The following is a 21613-nucleotide window of genomic DNA, read 5'->3' as shown; positions in this document are numbered from 1 at the left end:
ATAGAGAGCACTCATGCTCCAATACCACTGTTGGTTTCAACAATAAAAAAATATGGTCATATATTTCTTGAACAGCCCTCATATATATATATATATATATATATATATATATATATATATATATGAGAAATAAGCATCACATTAAACTGCTGTATTACTTAACATAGAAAATCTTATTCCATCAAATCAATCTTTCTCTTTAGTGTTTTTCTATTCCTTTTACAATTTCATATAGCCATGTATGAACCTTGTTTTTCGTACTGCTTTTGTGTTTTATCAGATTATCATGCATCGGTATCAAAGAATGATTATGTCTGAAATACTTTATACATATCACAAAATATACAGGAAGATTATACTTGAAGCTTCAGTTTAAAAATGCTGTAAAACAAGAGCCACTGCTCAGAATGATGTCAAATTTGAATGAATTATTATCAATGAAGAGGGAAACATTATTGGGGGGAGGGGGGGAGGGAGGAAGAGGAAGTAGTGCAAGCTACAGAATATGCAAAATAAAAGATGTGGGGAACAAGGCTGTTTCTCACGTTGTGTCCGAGATGCTCAGGATGACTATCTCAACGTGGTATTGTATGCTACTGGTAAAGATCCTTCCCAAGAACAGTGACTGTGTATCAGTACCTCTTCAGAAGTTCTGGACACTTGAGGGTATGAAAAAAGACATTGGTCCAATGTCTGCAATGATTTGGAAATTTGGAAAAATGGTTCTCTTGAAGTGCAGTGTGGCAAAGGGAGGAAACCAATTGATCTAATTGCTGTAGAAGATGTGGTCACGGCACTGCAGGAGGGGTCTAACTTTGGTTTTCAAACATGCAGTGCATGGGGGAATTGCCTGAACTTTGGACACGCCTGTGAACATGATGCATAAAATCCTATGAAACATCCTGCATTGCTACCCACACAAAATTAGCCATGTTCAGTGGTTGCTTTCATGCTGACCTGCTAGTGAGACAAGCATTTACTCAAGAACTTCTTGCTCCCATGGAACTGGACAATGTATGGCCAAGGAACATTCTGTAGACATATGAAGTCCATTTTCTTCTCCAATGACATGCCATTACGTAGAATAGCAGAATATGGGTAATGGAAAGTCTGCTTGCACATCAACTGGTACCATTTCTCTCTCTCTCTCTCTCTCTCTCTCTCTCTCTGTGTGTGTGTGTGTGTGTGTGTGTGTGTGTGTGTGTGTGTATTGGATCATATTAGTGCAACATGGCACCACTCCACACATTTAACAGCCAGTGAAGCAGCTGCTGCAGAGGCATTATGGAAATGCTCGAATTATCTGCTGTCATTTCCCTACAGCCCAGCTGTCCAGATCACCTTAATCCGTGTGACTTCTGGCTGTGGGGTTATCAGAAAGACGCTGTGTTCAGTGTTCTGATTACAAATTTAACTGAATCAAAGGCAAGACTTGTGCAACACATACTGTATGTGACCCCTGAGACACACCAGTTGTTGTAGAACATGCTGTTTCCTGATTTTATCTTGAGGTAGAAAACAGTGGATAGCCTACTGAACATGTCTTGCACTAGTCTCTTGATAATTAAAAATTGATTTTTACTTTTTATGTGATTTCTGGCCTCAGAAAAATTAAAAACCCAGCTTTGCAATGTGATGTGGCACAACCTTATCGCGGTGGATGGGCCTAACTAACAGTGTCTCAACTGTTGAATGCCAGACTTGTGCATCATGCACATTACACAGTATGGTTGATTTAATGTGTAACTCACACCATAGACATCATATTGTGATTCATCTGTCATATGTAGCTGAACCCATTTACATTATGACACTTACAGCTCCATCTAATCGGAAAATTTTTGTTAAATATTTTTTGTTTCTAGGTTTCCCCCTTCTCCGATAATATTCTGTTCAAATTTGGTGTCATTCTGAGTAGCAGCACTTACTTTAATTATAATCACCCTGTGTTTATGGAATAAATCATTTCATCATTTAAATGAATTGAAGTGTTTTACTAGTTCCATTTGTTTTGAAAAAACTATGCCAATATCAATTTTCTATGTGTTGCTGCCATTAATTAAATAATTATGTTTATGATTTTTTCCCCTTTCATAAACATCCAGTTATAAGCAAATTATGAAATTAAGATGTTACAATTCCAATTTTAAACCAAGGACATTTAATTCATTGTACAATGAAATACCCAAGATATTATTACTTTACTACATTTTCTTCTGCATCATGAACTGTTTCTGCACTTTCTACACTTTCATTTATGTCATTTTTTGATGTAATATACAGTTCAAATTAAATTATTGTTGTTGTTGTGTTTTTCAGTCCTGAGACTGGTTTGATGCAGCTCTCCATGCTACTCCATCCTGTGCAAGCTTCATCATCTCCCAGTACCTACTGCAGCCTACATCCTTCTGAATCTGCTTAGTGTATTCATCTCTTGGTCTCCCTCTATAATTTTTACCCTCCACGCTGCCCTCCAATACTAAATTGGTGATCCCTTGATGCCTCAGAACATGTCCTACCAACCGATCCCTTCTTCTAGTCAAGTTGTGCCACAAGCTCCTCTTCTCCCCAATTCTATTCAATACCTCCTCATTAGTTATGTGATCTACCCATCTAATCTTCAGCATTCTTCTGTAGCACCACATTTCCAAAGCTTCTATTCTCTTCTTGTCTAAACTATTTATCATCCACGTTTCATTCCATACATGGCTACACTCCATACAAATACTTTCAGAAATGACTTCCTGACATTTAAATCTATACAACACTTTCCTTGCCATTGCCAGTCTACATTTTATATCCTCTCTACTTCGACCATCATCAGTTATTTTGCTCCCCAAATAGCAAAACTCCTTTACTACTTTAAGTGTCTCATTTCCTAATCTAATTCCCTCAGCATCACCCAACTTAATTCGACTACATTCCATTATCCTCATTTTGCTTTTGTTGATGCTCATCTTATAACCTCCTTTCAAGACACTGTCCATTCCGTTCAACTGCTCTTCCAAGTCCTTTGCTGTCTCTGACAGAATTACAATGTCATCAGCGAACCTCAAAGTTTTTATTTCTTGTCCATGGACTTTAATACCTACTCCAAACTTTTCTTTTGTTTTCTTTATTGCTTGCTCAATATAAAGATTGAATAACAACGGGGAGAGGCTACAACCCTGTCTCACTCCCTTCCCAACCACTGCTTCCCTTTTGTGCCCCTCGACTCTTATAACTGCCATCTGCTTTCTGTACAAATTGTAAATAGCTTTTCGCTCCCTGTATTTTATGCCTGCCACATTCAGGATTTGAAAGAGAGTATTCCAATCAACATTGCCAAAAGCTTTCTCTAAGTCTACAAATGCTAGAAATGTAGGTTTGCCTTTTCTTAATCTTTCTTCTAAGATAAGTCGTAGGGTCAGTATTGCCTCCCGTGTTCCAACATTTCTACGGAATCCAAACTGATCTTCCCCGACGTCGGCTTCTATCAGTTTTTCCATTCGTCTGTAAAGAATTCGCGTTAGTATTTTGTAGCTGTGACTTATTAAACTGATAGTTCAGTAATTTTCACATCTGTCAACACCTGCTTTCTTTGGGATTGGTATTATTATATTCTTCTTGAAGTCTGAGGGTATTTCGCCTGTCTCATATATCTTGCTCACTAGATGGTAGAGTTTTGTCAGGACTGGCTCTCCCAAGGCTGTCAGTAGTTCTAATGGAATGTTGTCTACTCCAGGGGCCTTGTTTCGACTCAGATCTTTCAGCGCTCTGTCAAACTCTTCACACAGTAACATATCTCCCATTTCATCTTCATCTACATCCTCTTCTATTTCCATAATATTGTTCTCAAGTTTGTATACAAACGTCAAATTAAATGAAGTATCACAAAACTTTTTTGCAGATTACAAATTCATTCGATATCAGCTGTACTAGGTATAGATATACAGTTGTGTATCCATACCTAGTACAGCTGACATCAAAAGAATTAGCAATCTGCAAAAAAGTTTTTTAATGTGTAAAACAGCTGTGGATCATCAGCAATACCCGCTCTGAAGAAACATACATTGTAAAATAAAGTAAATCAGATATATAAAATGTGTGTCAAAGTATTAAGTCAAGTGGGAGCAGATAACTAACTGATTCATGATATACTGTTTCTTAACAGGCTATTCTACTTCCTTTAGAACAAGCATTTCAGTCATGAATAGGCCTTAACACAGGTGGGACTTCCACACTCTACACATGTGGGATGTTGACAGAAACTACTAAATGAATTCACTTAGTATAGATTTAAAAATTCACCAGTTTGCTGAGTTTCTTTTTAATGATATGGTGGAGTAATGGGACAGATGAATATTCCTTTTCAAATATAATGCTTATATAATTTTGGCAGTGTTTGTGAACTGGAGAATCAAAATAGCGATTGTTCTTTTCTTTAGTTTATCATTTATAACATCATCTACCTGGGGAGATGTGGTCTGCCACTTGAGATACTGGAGTCATAAGAAAATTAAAGACCCAAGGAGTAAGAAAACAAACTTTTGGCTACAGGATACTTTTCAAAATTAACTTTGCAAACAAGTATTTCACAGAACTTTGAAGCTTATACTGCTGTGCCATACCATACGGGATAGAATTTGTTATTGTAATATCATGTAGCAAAGAACTGTTATATAGTTTTCATTAAAAATATTGAAACACAAGCCTTTGAACATTCAAATTTATTTCTGAAGTCTTGAAACTTACCAAGTCATTACCAACCCTTTGGTAATAGTACTTAGCATATTCATCAAGCCATACTTCAGCTAATCTGATAGAATTTCTCTTCAGAACGTTGACTCCAGACCGCCACTTGTATGGAGACCGCTTACGAAATATATGACCCACATGTGAGCAAGGAACTATTTCCAAAGTACCGCCACACATCCATGTCTGTAACACACAGGTACTGTGAATAATTCTGATTTGGTTTTCATTAGAGTTACTGAAATCGTAGTTCCTGCTAAATAAACAAAATATACTGGAAATTTATGATTACTAGTGCACGAGGAACAGAAAAAGAGTAAAAAAAAATATAAATTAAAAAAGCTTCACAACACATAGGTCATAAATTAAATATACATTTTCAGATTTTCAATATTGTGGTATCACATCAACTGATATTAACACTTTGCCGTCCGCACATCTCGTACAAATCTATTCGCTTGGCGCCGGCAGCGCTACTTCAGATTACTTGGCTTGTTGCCGGCTGTTCTTGACATTATCAGGAGATTATAAATTGTTAAGTTTTATTAATCTCATCGTTAATTCTCATAAGTTCTCAACCCTGTTCCCCTACTTTCATGAAATTTCGAAGATATACATACGTAAATAAATATAATTTTTTTGTTTAATATATTTGTTTATTTGCATTGTTGATATGCAGCAGTCTCCAAGGTGTAATGCAACCCCACAAGACTTGCACATTAAGTTTGTTGTTGTTCTTTTTTTTGATTTTGGATCATACATGGCAGTTACTTCATTTTCATTTATTCATTTCGGAAATAAGTATTAGTTGGTGTCGCTTTATATGACCTTAAAGTCCGTCAACTGGATCATAATGAGACGTACGTGATTTAGTGGCAACCTCCAAGTTTTGTTCAGAAGCAGGTATCCACAAATCAGGCACTTTCAATAAAAAGTGGTGAACTCAGAGACGCTTGTGTTCTGTACTGAAATATTGACATGTACACTATGCATTAAATAATGTGCAATTAAAGAGGTACATGAAAACCTTTTCTGACCATTTTACAGTTTTTCTGTATATAGGGCAATAACTCAAATATTGGTCGGCCCGATCCACTCCTTTCATGTATTTGTTGTAGTCTAATACACTTTCAAGTTTTTTTTTAACTGTGTAATTGGTTTTCCTACATTTTCTTTGAATGCCAGTCAAAGTGGCATTATGTATTGTAGAGATCATTCATATCATTTTAGTTTCCGAAGCTCTCCATACCAGTGCAAGTACTTCACCTTTCCGTTGATGACAAGCTTCAAACACATTGACTTTTGCACGCTTTAATTTTGCCAGAAATCCTCTATTTTTCTGTATCGTTTCACAAACTCGAATTTTCTTTTCAAGTAACTTCTCTGCTAGTTCTACACTGTTATAATAATTATCCATGTAAAGGTGATGCCACTTTCCATAAGAAGGTGCCAATAGTTCCATCACTGGGTTTATTAAAGGCTGTCCAGTGCCAGTTTCTTGTGTGTCAATATGTACATATGTATATGTAATTTAATTTCATGATATGTCTGTATTAGCCATACGCTAAATAATAAAAAGTGCCGGAATAGATCTTGAATGAGGAAATGTATCCCATACTTGAATCACACAGCATCTGAATGAGTATGCCATATTTTGCAATTTTCGACGAATTGTAAACTTTAAAATTTAACCGTCCATGCCATGGCATCATTCCTTCAATTGAGATGTTTTGACTTAGATTAAAAATATCTTTAAACATTTTGGAAAAATAATCAAATACAAATTGCACTTTGAAAAGCCAGTCCGTTTTATTGTTGTTGTCGGAAAAACGTAAAAATGATAATATTTGTCCGAATTGGTTGTGGGACATTGTATTGCAAAATATCAGTGTGTCTATCAACAGATTAGTTGACCAATAATCATCAGTCCTTGCTTTTTCTACAGTTCTCATAAAGATAGTAAACCCAAACTATTTTCTAAGTTCAGGTCCTGTAACGTCGACAAATTTGACATTTTTTAAATCCAGTTTCCTTCTATTGCAATTTTGACTGCAGTACTTGATGGTTTTATTGCATCGTTCCCAATACATAATTCTACGATATCCATACACTCTGTGTATCTTTGGGAAATACGTTTGGACCCAGACAGCCTTCAAATGTATTACTGGTCCTCGGTAAATCAAAGCCTGACCTCTGTGTACTGTCCTCTTCATCTGATTCATCTGAACCGGTTGGAAACCGTAGCATTCACCAAATTCTTATTGGACATATTTCACTATTTTCCAATGACTGTGCTTCACTTTCATTTTTTTTTTATATCCAATGTCTTCTTCCCAATAGGCCAAGTCATCTGGAACGTCAGACAAGATGTCCGCACATTCATCGTAAATAATCATATAGTCTCTTTCGTCTGCCATGATGAAAGGGAACAAGTATTTATAAAAAACAAAAAACTTGTTGACGTGTGTAACTTATTGTTACCTAAACAAAACACCAACAAAATGCAAAAGATACTAAAGTGCTGTCACCGGCCACTGTGCAATACTATGCACATGACACCACTGTGGTGTCGCCGGCCGTTGACCACTAGTTCATGCGTGACACCACTGTGGGGCTGCCGGACAGTAGTGCGTTAACATCAATGATTGTAGCAAATATTCATGCTATCCAAAAGAGACAGGGCAAATAACTGCATATTATTTCTACATAAAATAATTATTGTTCTGTTGCTGGGGATTTCTGCAAGAATGAATAACAAATAATATGAAATTGTTTCTGTAGAGTATTTCTTCTGGGAGCAGGTGCATCTCTAAACTTTAGCAGATGTTGAAATACAGGTTGTTTCATGTTCCTTTAGAAATTACCACAGGTACTTAACACTGAAGTGGATAAATAGTACTGATATTTGTATTCTCCCTTTGATATATGTAGTTACCTTGAATGAAAGTTCCAGATTTTCTCCACCCCAGATATCAAACCCACTGTCATAAGTTCCAAGGCGCTCAAAGAAAGCCTTGTCAATGCTGAAAAGCCCACCAGCCATTGTTGGACTCCACACAGGCTCAGCCGCATTCTTATGCCTCTTCTTTTCATGCTCAGGTACTGCATGCCAGTTGAACTGCAGAAATGGTTGTTAGTTCAGTAGTGAAATATGGTTTTATAACAACACAGACCTGTATCTGAAAATACAGTAGAGCAAGAAGCTTACTGAAGTAACACTTTTGATTCATACAATACATATATAGGCTAACAGTTACAGTATGGAAGAATGATAGGCACTAATGCTCTAGTTGCTATCAAACTAACTTTCCTATCCACCACAGAGCTTCCATTGAATGCAAGACTTTTAGACATTCTAATGATTTGCAATTTAAACTGAGCTGCCTGCTTTATGTTAATACCACATGCCTTTAAGCCCTTAAAACCTGTCATTTGAGATTATTGAAACCACATTAGTTTCCATCTTTTTACTGAAAAACATCCTTAAGGCACTTAATTTGGAGTGAAAACTGTCATGCTGTTCCTTTTTACACAATTAGTAGCCATCTGACCTTGTGAGTAAAGTTATCACATTGTTATACAGTTAGTTTTCTCATTCTGTCACCAGCATCATTCATGCCCACAGCAGACCAATAGACAGTGAATTATTTTGAGAATTGATCTTGAGGATACATTTTAACAGTACTTATCAGTAAACAGTTTCAGCACTTGTGCTTTCATGGATTCTGAAACCTTCCACTTACCCTTCTAGTTATTAAGGCTTGAGGCTTTGCAATTAATTGCCATTGCTGTTCACAAACAAATGATTGAGTTTTCAAGTTAATCACATTTTTTGGTCCTATTTAACATCTTGCTGGCAGCTCAGCTCATTAAAGATGGCACACTGGCTAAAATAAATATCAGCTATATAACCAGATCAGCTGAAGCTTGCTGAAGAAACAATCCTGACATTAATATAAAGCTCTCAGGTTTCCATCTGAGTTAGTTTGTCAAAATGATGGGAGTGGCACTTATGAAAAGGTCACACTGTTTCAATAAACTCACTCAGTTAGAAACCTGAGAGCTTTGTATGAGTTCAACTCACCAAGGAAGACAACAAGACCACAAACCTGATCTTTATATCAAATTGCTTAGGAAAATGACATAAAATGTAGATGAAGATGACTTGATTAAGATTTGAATCCAGTTCATCTGGGATTATTATTTGTTCAAACAGGATCACAATTCGCTTGTTATCCCAGTAGCACTGAATGATTAGCTAATGCACAACCAAAACAAATAACTTCTGTTCATCTCAACCAAAGTGATTATGCAGTGAAGTATCACTTATATTACTGAGAAGTTTAAAGTTGCTCATTAGTGCCAAAGAATGGACCATGGGAGAATATAGCAAAGTTAGAAACTAAAGTCCTTCAGTTGTAATTTTTCTGATTTCCTCTTGCAATGATTTTATGTTCTTACTGTGGTATATGACCCCAGTGTCTTTAATCTATGTTAGGACATTATGGATTTATCCTCTTCTCCAAACATTATAACTATATGCACACATGATAAACAATTTTAGTGAAAATGGACTGCAGTAAGATATGCCATTTCTTAAAAGACTGGATGGTTTCAGCTGCTTGACAAACTGTAAATGATTTGTCATACAAGGTACTGAGGGTATTTACTGTGAGTAATTACTTTAAAATAGTAGCCATTCTATAAGTACGATGATAACTAGCACATGTTAAACAATGTGACTTTTCAGGTTTTCCCAGTGGATCTGTTGCAAATGCGCTTCTCCGGTTTGCCGATAGATCGTATTGTTAAATCGCACGATATTTCATCAGTGCAACTGCCTGACATCTTCAGGTGGTGATAGTTGCTGCTGTCACTGCATCAAGGTGCAGCTTCTTGTGCCTTGCATCAGTGGCAGCAGCAACTAGCACCACCTGAAGATGTCAAGCAGTTGTGTCAACGAAATATTATGCGATTTACGCAAAATGACCCAGCGGCAAACCTGAGAAGGGTATTTGCACATGTTAAACAAGTTTTGTATATTTACTGCCCTACATTAAATATACAAATATCAACAGTAAATTTTGAAGCCACTTGCCTGGAGGTTCCAATCAAAACCTCCAACATTAACACCTCCTGAATCCCTCCAGTGGTATTCCAATGTTGTGTCATCAATGACATCAATGACAGGGCAGACCACTGTAGTTGGGTCTCGAGCTATACGATCCAAAAGAGGCTCCAACCAGCCTGGAAACAAATAAAAATGTGCATTGTGAAAATTCCATATGTCTCTGGTATATTGTAGTGTAGCGTAATTACTACTCATCTCATACAGTGCAGTCCCCAACAATCAGTCTTTCCTTCTCATCCCATCTGGAAAGTTTCCCCTGAATTGCAGTTCTCGGTGACTTTTCCAAAATCTACCACTTTTCCTAAACCTCTCCAATCCTTTTCCTTTGCCCCTCTTCCTTCCCCTTCAACTCTTCTGCCAGAAGAAGGGTAAATTGACTCCAAAAGCTTCCTTAAGTATAACCTTCTTTTATGTGTGTCTTCTCCTGTCGCTGCTTGGTCAGTAGTTCTTTTATCTGTTCAATTATATTATAATTACCACTTTTGTATTTCTGATAAACATGTGCACTGTTGATGCAGTTTGTACATGCACAGTGGGATTGCGTCACATTTTGTTTGTGACCTTTTGTTAAACAATGACTCAACAAGAAAATGGAAGGGGCATGTTGTAATTTGTTTGAGGCAAGTTTCGAAGCTGTTGAAGACATTGCACCATTCACTTTCAGACTAACAGCATCTGAGATTTTGCACAAGCTTATAAAACAGCATTATATTAAATATTTTATGACACTCAGTATGCACATACAGAAGGTAAATAACAGATATTTTATTTCTATTTAAAACATAAGTTTAGAAATTGTAATACAGTTTGAAATTTGTGGTTAATGAATTAAGCTACAAGAACTGAGATATGTTTACACATGGAGAATAGCACAATTACTGGAGAGAATGCACAAGCTGGAACATCAGACTATTTGGAAATTTAGCTTACACTAATTGAAAAGTGTGAAATAGAATGGAAGAGCAGAAATTATAGGAAGAATGAAGACAAGGGTTAAAAACTCAGATGTTGCTTAGGAGTGGTGCTAAGCTGTGTTTGTTTATGAGTAAGTGAGAACTGTATGCACAATGCCTTCAAAAATGTTTTCCTCTAATTTCTTATTTGATAACTGAAGAACATGAAACAGCATTTGGTAGTTTTCATCATCACTCATCACCTGCGTGTCAGTGTAATGTCAGACTTGTACAGTCTCCAGGTGTACTCATGTACGAATAATATCTGTGTTATAGCTCTGTCTCATTGATAATATAAAATTTACTACAGTCTAGGAAAGTAATATTACCCATTTCAATAATGCACAGTAACTGATTTTGGTCTTTGGTACTGTGAAGCTATGGAGTTTAGCTTTTGCAATTTTTAAGGTACTGGGCAAATTCTATGATACTGACAGTGGAATCTGTCTCATTAAAATTGTGGTAGTCTGCAGTAAATTCTTGAGAAAACATTAGATTGGCGCAAGAAATTGACAGCTGGCTCTCACTGTAAGGAAATGAAGGTCTCAAAAACATAATAATCTTTCTTGGTAAGGACAAAATACTATCTCAGTTAGATAAAGATGAAGACAGATGTGCCTGGCCTTCACCTAGATTGATTTGGGAGCACTGTGAATGACTGGAACCAAGTCAACATGTAAATGCTATGGCACCTGAGAGTCTCAGATATTTTTGCAATAGGATGATATGGAATGAACTCTTAAGGCTACATGAGAAGTGGTTTACTAAAACAAGTAACAAAACTGACCTGCAAGCTGCTGAAGTGTCATAAACCTGAAGGCTTACACCAGGCTGGGACACAAAAAATGACTTATTTATTTTTCTCGTAAGAAACATACTCATAACTGCAAGGGTGGTGTTTCAGAATTGAATCTGCAAATGTTTTAAAATCTTTACAGATCACTGCTGTAGGGATCATGGATATAAAAATCATACTAATTAATAGCTGATGCTACGTGTACGAGAATTCTTCCCATGCTCTATTTGTGAATGTAATGGTAAGAAATCGTGATATATAATACAAAACAATGTAAACTCTGCAACAAACTTAACAGTGGTTTTATTGAGGGAGTTGGTGCAATAGTTAAAAGCACAGAAGGAACAGATTAAAATTCTTGACTGGCCATCTTGACTGCAGTTTCCCACAGTTTTCCTAGCATGCCAACATGTCGAGGGCTAGAAGGTCAAACTCCATTCCGTTCCTTCTCCCACTAGTCTCAAATGGAAACAGTGTTTCCTTTTTGCCAACAGGATACCATTCAAGCAGGTGGTGGAGGTATTCTCACACAGGGGTTGTTTATATGGGATGAAATGTGACCCCTGATATTTGCTGCAGAAGACAGGAAACTACTTTCCTATTTAGCAATGCTCCTACACACGAGGATGCTTATGTGGTCTTCCAGCTCACTGGACCTGAGTTCTACAGAGCACATGAAGGATGCCATCTCGGACCCAGTTTGGAACAATCTCTGTGAGCTGCAGGTGGAACTGAAATGGTCATGGATTGGAATGCTACCTCAATGTTTCTGATGCCTTGAAGAGAGTCACATGCAGACTGGTTTGTCTAATTCTTTTGCTAATGATGTTAGTATTCTCTTGCAATTATAGATGATTGTTGATTTGGATGTCTAATATAATGTAGAATGTGGTGGGTACAGAACTGACTTAGTTTGAAGGGAGTGCTGACAAGAAATCAGTGATGTGCACGTTATCATTTGCTTGAAATCATTCAGAGATATTACAGAGAGCCTAAATATGTACAGCCGGATTGGGATTTGAAAATTGTTATTTTCAATATGGATCAAGTTTAGCAGTTGCTGTGCCACCCAACTCTGTGGTTGCTAAATAAAACACAGTTATAACTTTCATCGGAGACAATAAATTTAGAGGGTCTACCTCTATTTGAAAATCATGTTTACACTCTGTGACTTCAAGAAACTCATACAGACAGTTATGATCATTGTCGTGATCATCATCAGTATCAATATCTACCACTACTCAGGCACGATAAAAGTCACTCACTTGTAGAGCTTTCAGCCACAGCCTTCATCAGTAAAGAGAGAGAGAGAGAGAGAGAGAGAGAGAGAGAGAGTGTGTGTGTGTGTGTGTGTGTGTGTGTGTGTGTGTGTGTGTATGTGTTCACTGATGAAGGTGGTGGCTGAAAGCTACATGTGAGTATCCTTTAATCGTGCCTGTCTGCAACTTGTCATATCTTCTTTACGGTAAGTAGCAATCTAACTTTTCCGGCACAACACACAAATAAAAGACAGTTGTAACTGACAAGCTTTTGGAGCCAGTGACTCCTTCTTCAGGCAGAAGGGATGAAGGGGAAGGAAAAAGAGGGAAAGGAAAAGGACTGGATAGGTCTAGGAAAAGGGGCAGATTTCGGGAAACTCACCCAAAACCACAGGTCAAGGGTGACTTACCATATAGCAAGAACCTGTTGATTCCATATTGACATGCAGTTGTGAGATCTCTACCGGTTTGAGCAGCTATACCACCTAACAATAAGCCACCATCACAGAAAGCATCGTACTGTATGTAAGTCTCTCCTGACCTGCGGTTCTGGGTGACTTTCCCGAACTCTACCGAAAGCTGTCTTATGTATGTGCTTTACTGTCACTTGGTGAGTAGCTTTTTTATCTATCCAATTAAATAATTTTGTCAATAATTGATTGTTTTTGTTGTTATAAATCTATCTTTTCCTACATTTTTGATATCCCTGCCTGGAGTTTCCATTGTTTGACTGCAACTATTAGTCTTTTTAAGGCTGTTCCATAAACAAACATACCAAAATTTCTCTCTCCAACTTTTCTGTGGTCTTCCTCTACTATGTTTCCCTGTGTCTTTGTAATTATTCATTATTTTCGATACCTATCATTGACATTCTTTCAACATGGTTTAACCAATTTATTTTATGTATTTCAGCATCCTCCAGTGTACTCTTTACAACTAATCCAAGTCTTATGTCATTGTTCTCGATGAGAAAAGCTCTTATGTATCCTAAAGTTGAACATAGAAACCTCATTTTTGATACATATATTCTTCAGTTTTGTTTTCCTGTCAGGATACACCATATCATCGACTGAACACTGACTTTGCTTAATTTTGGAATCAATGTCATTATAAATACCTAATCTTAAACTACACAGTTGGCCATTAAAATTGCAACACTATAAAGGCAGCAGGCAACAAACATCTTAGTATTTCATACTGTATCTAAGAAAGAGCATGCAGAGGGTTTCTCATCCAGAAATCATGTTTGAATGTTATTTGTATGTGAGAAGTTTGTGTTAAGCCTCATAAGGAGGGGAAACATCTCCTAGTTCATGTGGGATGCAGCAGAGGAAGAATCATAGTTTACTGAGACTGTGGCTTATTGTTGGTCAGTATAGCTGCTCACACTGGTTGAGATCTCACAACTGTAAGTGAATATGGAATCAGCAGGTTCTCTGGAGGGGGTGGGGGAGGGGGGATACTCAACACTATACAAGATCTCAACGGCCCCTGGTGAATAGCACCCAAGAGGACAGACATATTGTTTGCACAGCTCTGCAGAATCGTACAGCCACATCAAAGACTTATTTATTTAATGTAGGCTTTCACAGCCAGTACTGTCTTCACTTAAAACTTCTGGGATGATAGGCCGAGGTCTATGTATAAAACTCTTCCCTGACGTTTTGTCTCCGACTGCGGAAGACATCCTCCGAGGTAAAGCCGCTTTACCTCGGAGGAAGTCTCCCGCAGTCAGAGATGAAATGTCAGGGGAGAGTTTTATACATCGACCATGGCCTATCAGCCCAGAAGTTTCAAGTGAAGACTTATTTATTTACTTACACATCTAGTTCCATAGGACCAAATTGAGGAGCAAATCTCCAAGATCATGGAACGTGTCAGTACATGAAATTACAATATAAAAGTAATAACAGGATAATATGATGACATCTGAAATGCCACGTATTGTCAGCATGGTGACCATTGTTGGAACAGAAGGAGGAGCAATGCCAACAGTGGTGGACATAATGACAACACTTTTCAGTCAAATCCTGGTTCTGCGAACCACATCATGACAGGCATTGTGTGTGGAGGATTCGAGGAGAATGAATGTTGCTAGATTTGTCATTCTGATATGATGTTTATCTGCAGACTGAAGTGATGATTGAAAATGTGTACCAATGTGGGGATTTGAACACAGGCCTCCTGCTCAGTAGGCAGATGCACTAACTCCTGTGTCATCCTGGCACATTGGCTTTTCACAGCTGCTTGGGCTACCCTAGCACACCTCCCCTCTCAGCCCCAATTCCCATTCACAACTCAGTCCCCTCGGTATTTGCCATAAACTCTAATAGCACTGCATAGATTATCCAACTGTGCTGGGGCAGCACCTCAGCATTGAATGAAACTGGGGATCCTGCCTGAAATGCAGGCATAAGTGCTTTTAATCAAATGAAATTATATGCTTCAAGAGACCTTTCCAAGCACCAACCATCTGTGATGTATATATGCAGACCAAAGTGACGAATGAGAATTTGTACTGAGGCTGGAATTTGAACCCAAGTGTCCTCCTCACTATGCGGAAGCAGTAACCATTACAACACCTTGGCATGATGCATATTGTGTGGGCTGATGTGTGAATGGGAATTTTGATTAAGGAGGGAGGCATACTAGGGTAGTCCATGCAGTTGTGCAAAGCCACTGGCATGGTGGTTAGCTCATCTGCCTAGTGATCAGGAGACCTGGGTTCGAATCCCAGCCTTAGTACAAATTTTCATATGTTGCTTCAGTCTGCATGTATACATAATAGATGTTTGGGAATTGAAAAGGTCCCTGGAAGCAAAAGGTTTCATTCATATACGGGCTCAGCACCTGGCATGATGCCGACGATAGAGGGTGGTGGTGGGTGGATGACACAGTCATCTGACAGCAGCTGTTACATTTCTCACATGTTGTGGCTATGGCTGTGCCCTATTCTGAGGTCTCCATGTCGTTATCTTTCGATGAAGTAACATGGCATTAAGCACCCTTTTTTGTGCTAAAGACAACCTTAATGTTGTGTAGTGAATGCTGTACGTTGTCTGTGCTATCCTTACCTACCTCGATATACTAAAGTCGTTATATAAGTAATGCCCCACATTTTTTTAAAAAGCCATTAATATACATAGACATACGACCTTATTGGTTTTTCACATTTGATGTTTTTTCTGTGCGCGGGTGAAGTTTTGAACCGTTCTGGTGGATGGGAGAGCTGTAGTACAGCGACAGAATGGCGTCTACATATGACTCACGTTACAAGGAGCTATTGAATTCTTGTGTGCAGAAAAAGGACCCGTAGTGAACATACATAAACGTTTGTGTACAGTGTATGGCAATGCTGCAGTTGATAGGAGTACAATTGTGCGATGGGTAAAGAAAGTTACAGTTTCAAAAAATGCAGAGAGCTCCATGATCAGCCACGCTCGGAATGTGCTGTCACAGCCACTGCTCCAGACATTCTGAATTGTGCGGATGCCATTATTCATGCCAACTGGTGTATCATCACTCGAAAATTGGCTCTACAGTTGTTGCTCAGCATTGGAAGTGCATCTGCAATGATTGAGACTCTCGGATATTCAAAGTGGTGCTCACGATGGGTTCCACGAATGCTCACAGCGGACCACAAGATTCAAAGAAAGGCAATTTCATCTAAATTGTTGCAGCGTTTTGAGACTGGCGGAGAGGCCTTTCTGTCACGGATCGTTACTGAGGACGAAAGCTGGTTGCACCACTTTTGCGCCTGAAACAAAAAGGCAGTCCAGGTGTGGCATCATCCTCATTCACCACAAAAGAAGAAATTCAAGACAACCCCCTCTGCCGGAAAAGTCATGGTATCAGTCTCGTGGGATTGTGATAGAGTCATTCTCAGGGATGTGATGCCAAGAGGGTCAATTCAGAGGCATAGATAGAGAGTCTGAATAAACTCAAGAACCGTTTCCGACGTGTTCGACCGTACAAGAATCCAGCGGAAATCTTGCTCCAATTCGATCATGCACGCCCACACACAAGTCTGAGGAACAGGAAACACATGGTCAAATTGGGTTGGACATCATTGCCTCATCCACCTTACAGTCCAGACCTGGCAGCCTCGGACTTCCATCTCTTTGGGCCACTTACAGATTCTCTACGGGGAACACACTTTGACGATGACGAAAGTATCAGTCATACGATGTAAACATGGCTATGCCTACGTGACAAGAGCTTTTACCAGCAGGGAATACATGCTCTTCCACAACGTTGGCTTACGGCCATAGAACGTGATGGAGGCTACGTAGAAAAACAGGACATGGCCAAGACATGTTGATGTATATTGTCACCAAATTCTGACTCTTAACAATAATATGTTCTGAGAAAAAGAAATGTGGGGCATTACTTATTGAACTACCCTCGTAGATGATATTCGAATGTTTCCCTGGCTAACAATTTCTCCAGAATTCTCACCCATTGAAAATATTTGGCCAAGTGCTGCCGGAGAGACTAGCACACAACCACTCTCCAGCCACCACGATTGATGAACTCGGCTACAGAGTTGAAGCAGCGTGGAATGACACTAAATTTCGCACTTTGTGTATACAAAAATCACCTAAAAATATAATCATGTGTGCTTCCTAATTAAGTACACGCGCGCAGCGCGCGCGCACACACACACACACACACACACACACACACACACACACACACACACACATTTCCTGGTACAGCAGTTTTAACAGCCAGCTGTGCACAGCCCGTCGCACAGGTGTGTCTGCCCAGTACGGGAACGTGAGGGGAAGGCCGGCCAGCCTGCACGCTCACCCTCGGTGCACTCGCAGTGGGAGTCGAGGTAGGTGAGGACGGGCGCCGTGGCTTCGCGCGCGCCCATCAGCCGCGCACGGATCAGGCCCTCCCGCTTCTTGGCGCGCACGATGCGCACCTTGGGGTAGTGCACCATGTAGTCCTCCAGCTGCTGCTTCGTGTGCGCTGCAACACCAAACACACACGTAACTCATCATCCACGCCTGCCAACCTTCAAAAACAAAAAATCGAGAGATTCAGTTTTAAAAATCAGGAGGTATGAACGATCATAACTCGCGGCTCATTTTCAGTGCAATCCCGAGAAAACGCACGTGAGTCTTTCCTTATGAAGCCAGAAAGATAGATACCGGCTGAAAAAAAAGAAAGAAAAATGAAACCTCGAAAACACCCGAAACGTACACTGAAGCGCCAAAGAAACCGGTGTAGGCATGCATATTCAAATATAGAAATATGTAAGTAGGCAGAATATGGCACTGCGCCCGGCAACCCCTCTGTAAGACAACAAGTGTGTGGCGTTGCTGTTAGATCGGTTACTGCTCCTACAAGGGCAGGTTATCAAGATTTAAGTGAGTTTGAATTTGGTATTATAATCGACACACGGGCGACGGGACACAGCATCTAGGAGGCAGCGATGAAGGGGGATTTTCCCGCACGACCATTTCACGAGTGTACGGTGAATATCAGAAATCCGGGTTGGGGTTGGGTTGTTTTGGGAGAAGAGACAAAACAGCGAGGTCATCGGTCTCATCGGGTTAGGGAAGGACGGGGAAGGAAGTCGGCCGTGCCCTTTCGAAGGAACCATCCCGGCATTTGCTTGAAGCGATTTAGGGAAATCATGGAAAACCTAAATCAGGATGGCCGGACGCGGGATTGAACCGTCGTCCTCCCGAATGCGAGTCCAGTGTGCTAACCACTACGCCACCTCGCTCGGTCCAGAAATCCGGTAAAACATCAAATCTCCGACACCGCTGCGGCCGAAAGAAGATCCTGCAAGAATGGGACCAAAGACGACTGAAGAGAATCGTTCAACGTGACAGAAGTGCAATCCTTCCGCAAATTGCTACAGACTACAGTGCTGGGCCATCAACAACTGTCAGGGTGCGAACCATTCAACGAAACATCATCGACATGGGCTTTCGGAGACGAAGACCCAGTCGTGTATCCTTGATGACTGCACGACACAAAGCTTTACGCCTCGCCTGGGCCCGTCAACACTGTTGATGACTGGAAACATGTTGCCTTGTCGGACGAGTCTCGTTTCAAATTGTATCGAGCGGATGGACGTATCCCGGTATGGAGACAACCTCATGAATCCATGGACTTTGCATGTCAGTAGGGGAGTGTTCAAGCTGGTGGAGGCTCTGTAATGGTGTGGGACGTGTGCAGTTGGAGTGATATGGGACCCCCGATACGTCTAGATACGACTCTGACAGGTGACACGTACGTAAGCATCCGATCTGATCACCTGCATCCATTCATGTCTATTGTCCATTACGACGGACTTGGGCAATTCCAGCATGACAATGCGACACCTCACACCCAAGAATTCCTATAGAGTGGCTCCAGGAACACTCTTCTGAGTTTAAACATTTCCACTTGCCACCAAACTCCCCAGACATAAATTACTTCAGACATTAGTCGAGTCCATGCCGCATTGTGCTGCTGCACTTCTGCGCGTTCGTGGGGGTCCTACACGATATTAGGCAGGTGTACCAGTTTCTTTGGCTCCTCACTGTAGATTCTATACCCCATAACTGTAGCGTAGCCCAGGTAAATTGTACTACGTTGGGATTTTAGTTATTCACGCTCTTGAAATTTTCTCGCTGCTGTTCTGTTTCCACGTGTGTTATAAAAACGTCACATCAGCAAAGAGATTAGAATGGAATCAATGGATCTTTCCTAGATTCGGTAGTGCACGGAAAACTGGTCCGAATATTGCTTCAAGAAAACGAAGTATGACGAATAAGATACACGTGAAATAACCTACAGCACAAAATAAATCTTTTACAAGATTCAGGTAACAAAATTATACTCATAAATATCAATTCTAAAGCTTTGTACCAGTTATAAGAACACTGACTAATAAGAGATTTCGCTTAACCACAGTTCGAACAGAGCGCAACACTGAGCAGTACCATTATAGAATTCTACAAAACGGGCAGGAAAGAGGAAAAATAGCTCTCGAAATACAGGCCGCGTGAGAATTCCTGATTTCTGTAAACTTCGATGCGTTATCTGTTAAAAACGACTAATGAGCGAAGGTTTTCAGACCACTGGAAAAAAAAGGAACTGAAATGGCGGGTTTTCGAAACAAATTTCTTAGGTTTGACATTAATTTGCAAGAAAGCTGAAGAAACAATGGAATAATCGAGAGAAAGGAGAAGAAGTGTAAAATCAGGAGTCTCCTGCCTAAATCGGAAGAGTTGGCAGGTATATAATCATCTGTTCTTCACAATCCTCTCCTGCTGCCACTACGTGCCACCTCTACCCTGTGCAAAGATTGCCAGTTTTCTTTAAAGGTTCAGAAATTTAAAATACCGCACTTCACTGAACGCATATAAGTTATGTCATATGACTAAGATATCAACGAGTCGCTGCCGGAATCACTGAGTCATACAGATACCTGGGTTCAACATTCGTGTGGATATAAAATGGAATAATTACGAAGCCTCAATAGCAGGTAAGACAGCTTGCAGACATCGGTTTCTTGAAGAAACACCAGGAAAAAGACAGCCAGTTTACAAAGCAGACTGCTCACAAAAGTCTTGCGACATCGGTATCAAAATAAGACTGTCAGGGGATATTTAATATAAACACAGGAGAGCAGTATGTATGGTCACAGTTTTGCTGACGTACGAGGTGTAGTCATGAATGTTTAATCATCACCTCGAAAAAACGAAATAAGGTAATTAATGTTTTGTTTGTTTGCAGGTGCATGTCTGCAATCGTGGTAACACACTGAAGTCCTCGCATCTCAGTACCGTATCATACCACTAGATGGGCAAACGAAAAATGGCATAGCGTATTGGTGAGTGGAGTATCCTGTGGTCATTCATTTTCAGCAGCAACTAATGTTTCAGGCCCATTCAGAGTACTTCTTTAGCAGTCTGGGTCAGCCAGGTACAGCTGCATTATTTTCTCTTGCAGCTGAAAACGAATTGCCGGACGATAAACCACTTCACCATAGGATATACCTCACTGTTTGGCTTCATCTAGCGGCGAGACAACGTATTGTGGGCGTAGATTTCAAAGTTTACTAGAACTGCGGACACATGTCTACAAACAAACATTTTTTCCTGTTGATAATTAAAACTTTATGGCTGTCCCTCGCAAACTACGCCGCACAAGTCCTAGTAGGAAGTTTGAAGAACCAGTTTTAAGTGAATACTCTAGAAATATAGTACTGCCTGCCGCTCCCATAGGGATTCTTTAAGACAAGATTAGACTAATTACAGTGCACAGTGCACCCAGAGGCATTACGCAGCTGTTTTTCCGAGACTCCATAAGCGAATGGAACGGGAAGAAGCCCTAAGAAGTGGCACAGTAGGAAGAACCCTCTGCGGACACAGACTTTTCTTCTCGACTCCGGGTCACATGTGCTGTTCAGTGTATTTCGTTCACTGAACGAGTGAAAGACCGAGTGACAGTGTAAAACAAAAATGTTCATTCTCTGTATGTCCATCATTATACAGACGGTTGGGGGACCTCGGCTGTTCAGTACAGAATGTCGAATCAAAACACCTTTCAACCGTCCAAATTTCCAATTGTAATTTTATTGAGTAACCAGTTACGGCGATATATTACACCATCTTCAGGCCCCCTGATCTCGGTTCCGACCAAAACAGGGAACAGCATTCAGTGACTGGTATCCGTAGAATTATGACAGCGATCCCTTCGATCATCACTTGCCGACTGTTAGATAAATTTT

At 39.8% G+C, this 21613-nt stretch overlaps 1 protein-coding gene across 3 annotated transcripts in view; it reads right to left on the bottom strand.

The window, feature by feature from the left end:
- LOC126253261 (putative polypeptide N-acetylgalactosaminyltransferase 9) overlaps positions 1-21613 on the bottom strand; it is a 598235-nt gene that overhangs the window by 20240 nt on the left and 556382 nt on the right. For all 3 annotated transcript variants that reach the window (XM_049954469.1, XM_049954467.1, XM_049954468.1), the window contains 4 exons: positions 17686-17850; positions 9833-9981; positions 7670-7852; positions 4735-4920 (listed from right to left, as the gene is read on the bottom strand). In XM_049954469.1, coding sequence (XP_049810426.1) covers positions 4735-4920; positions 7670-7852; positions 9833-9981; positions 17686-17850 — 683 coding nt within the window. The remainder of the gene's footprint in view (positions 1-4734; positions 4921-7669; positions 7853-9832; positions 9982-17685; positions 17851-21613) is intronic.

This window comes from Schistocerca nitens, chromosome 4 (genome assembly GCF_023898315.1).
Source record: "Schistocerca nitens isolate TAMUIC-IGC-003100 chromosome 4, iqSchNite1.1, whole genome shotgun sequence".
Taxonomy (NCBI): domain Eukaryota; kingdom Metazoa; phylum Arthropoda; class Insecta; order Orthoptera; family Acrididae; genus Schistocerca; species Schistocerca nitens.
The sequence above is the reverse complement of the archived record's forward strand: the minus strand, read 5'-3'. Positions and strand labels throughout refer to the sequence as shown.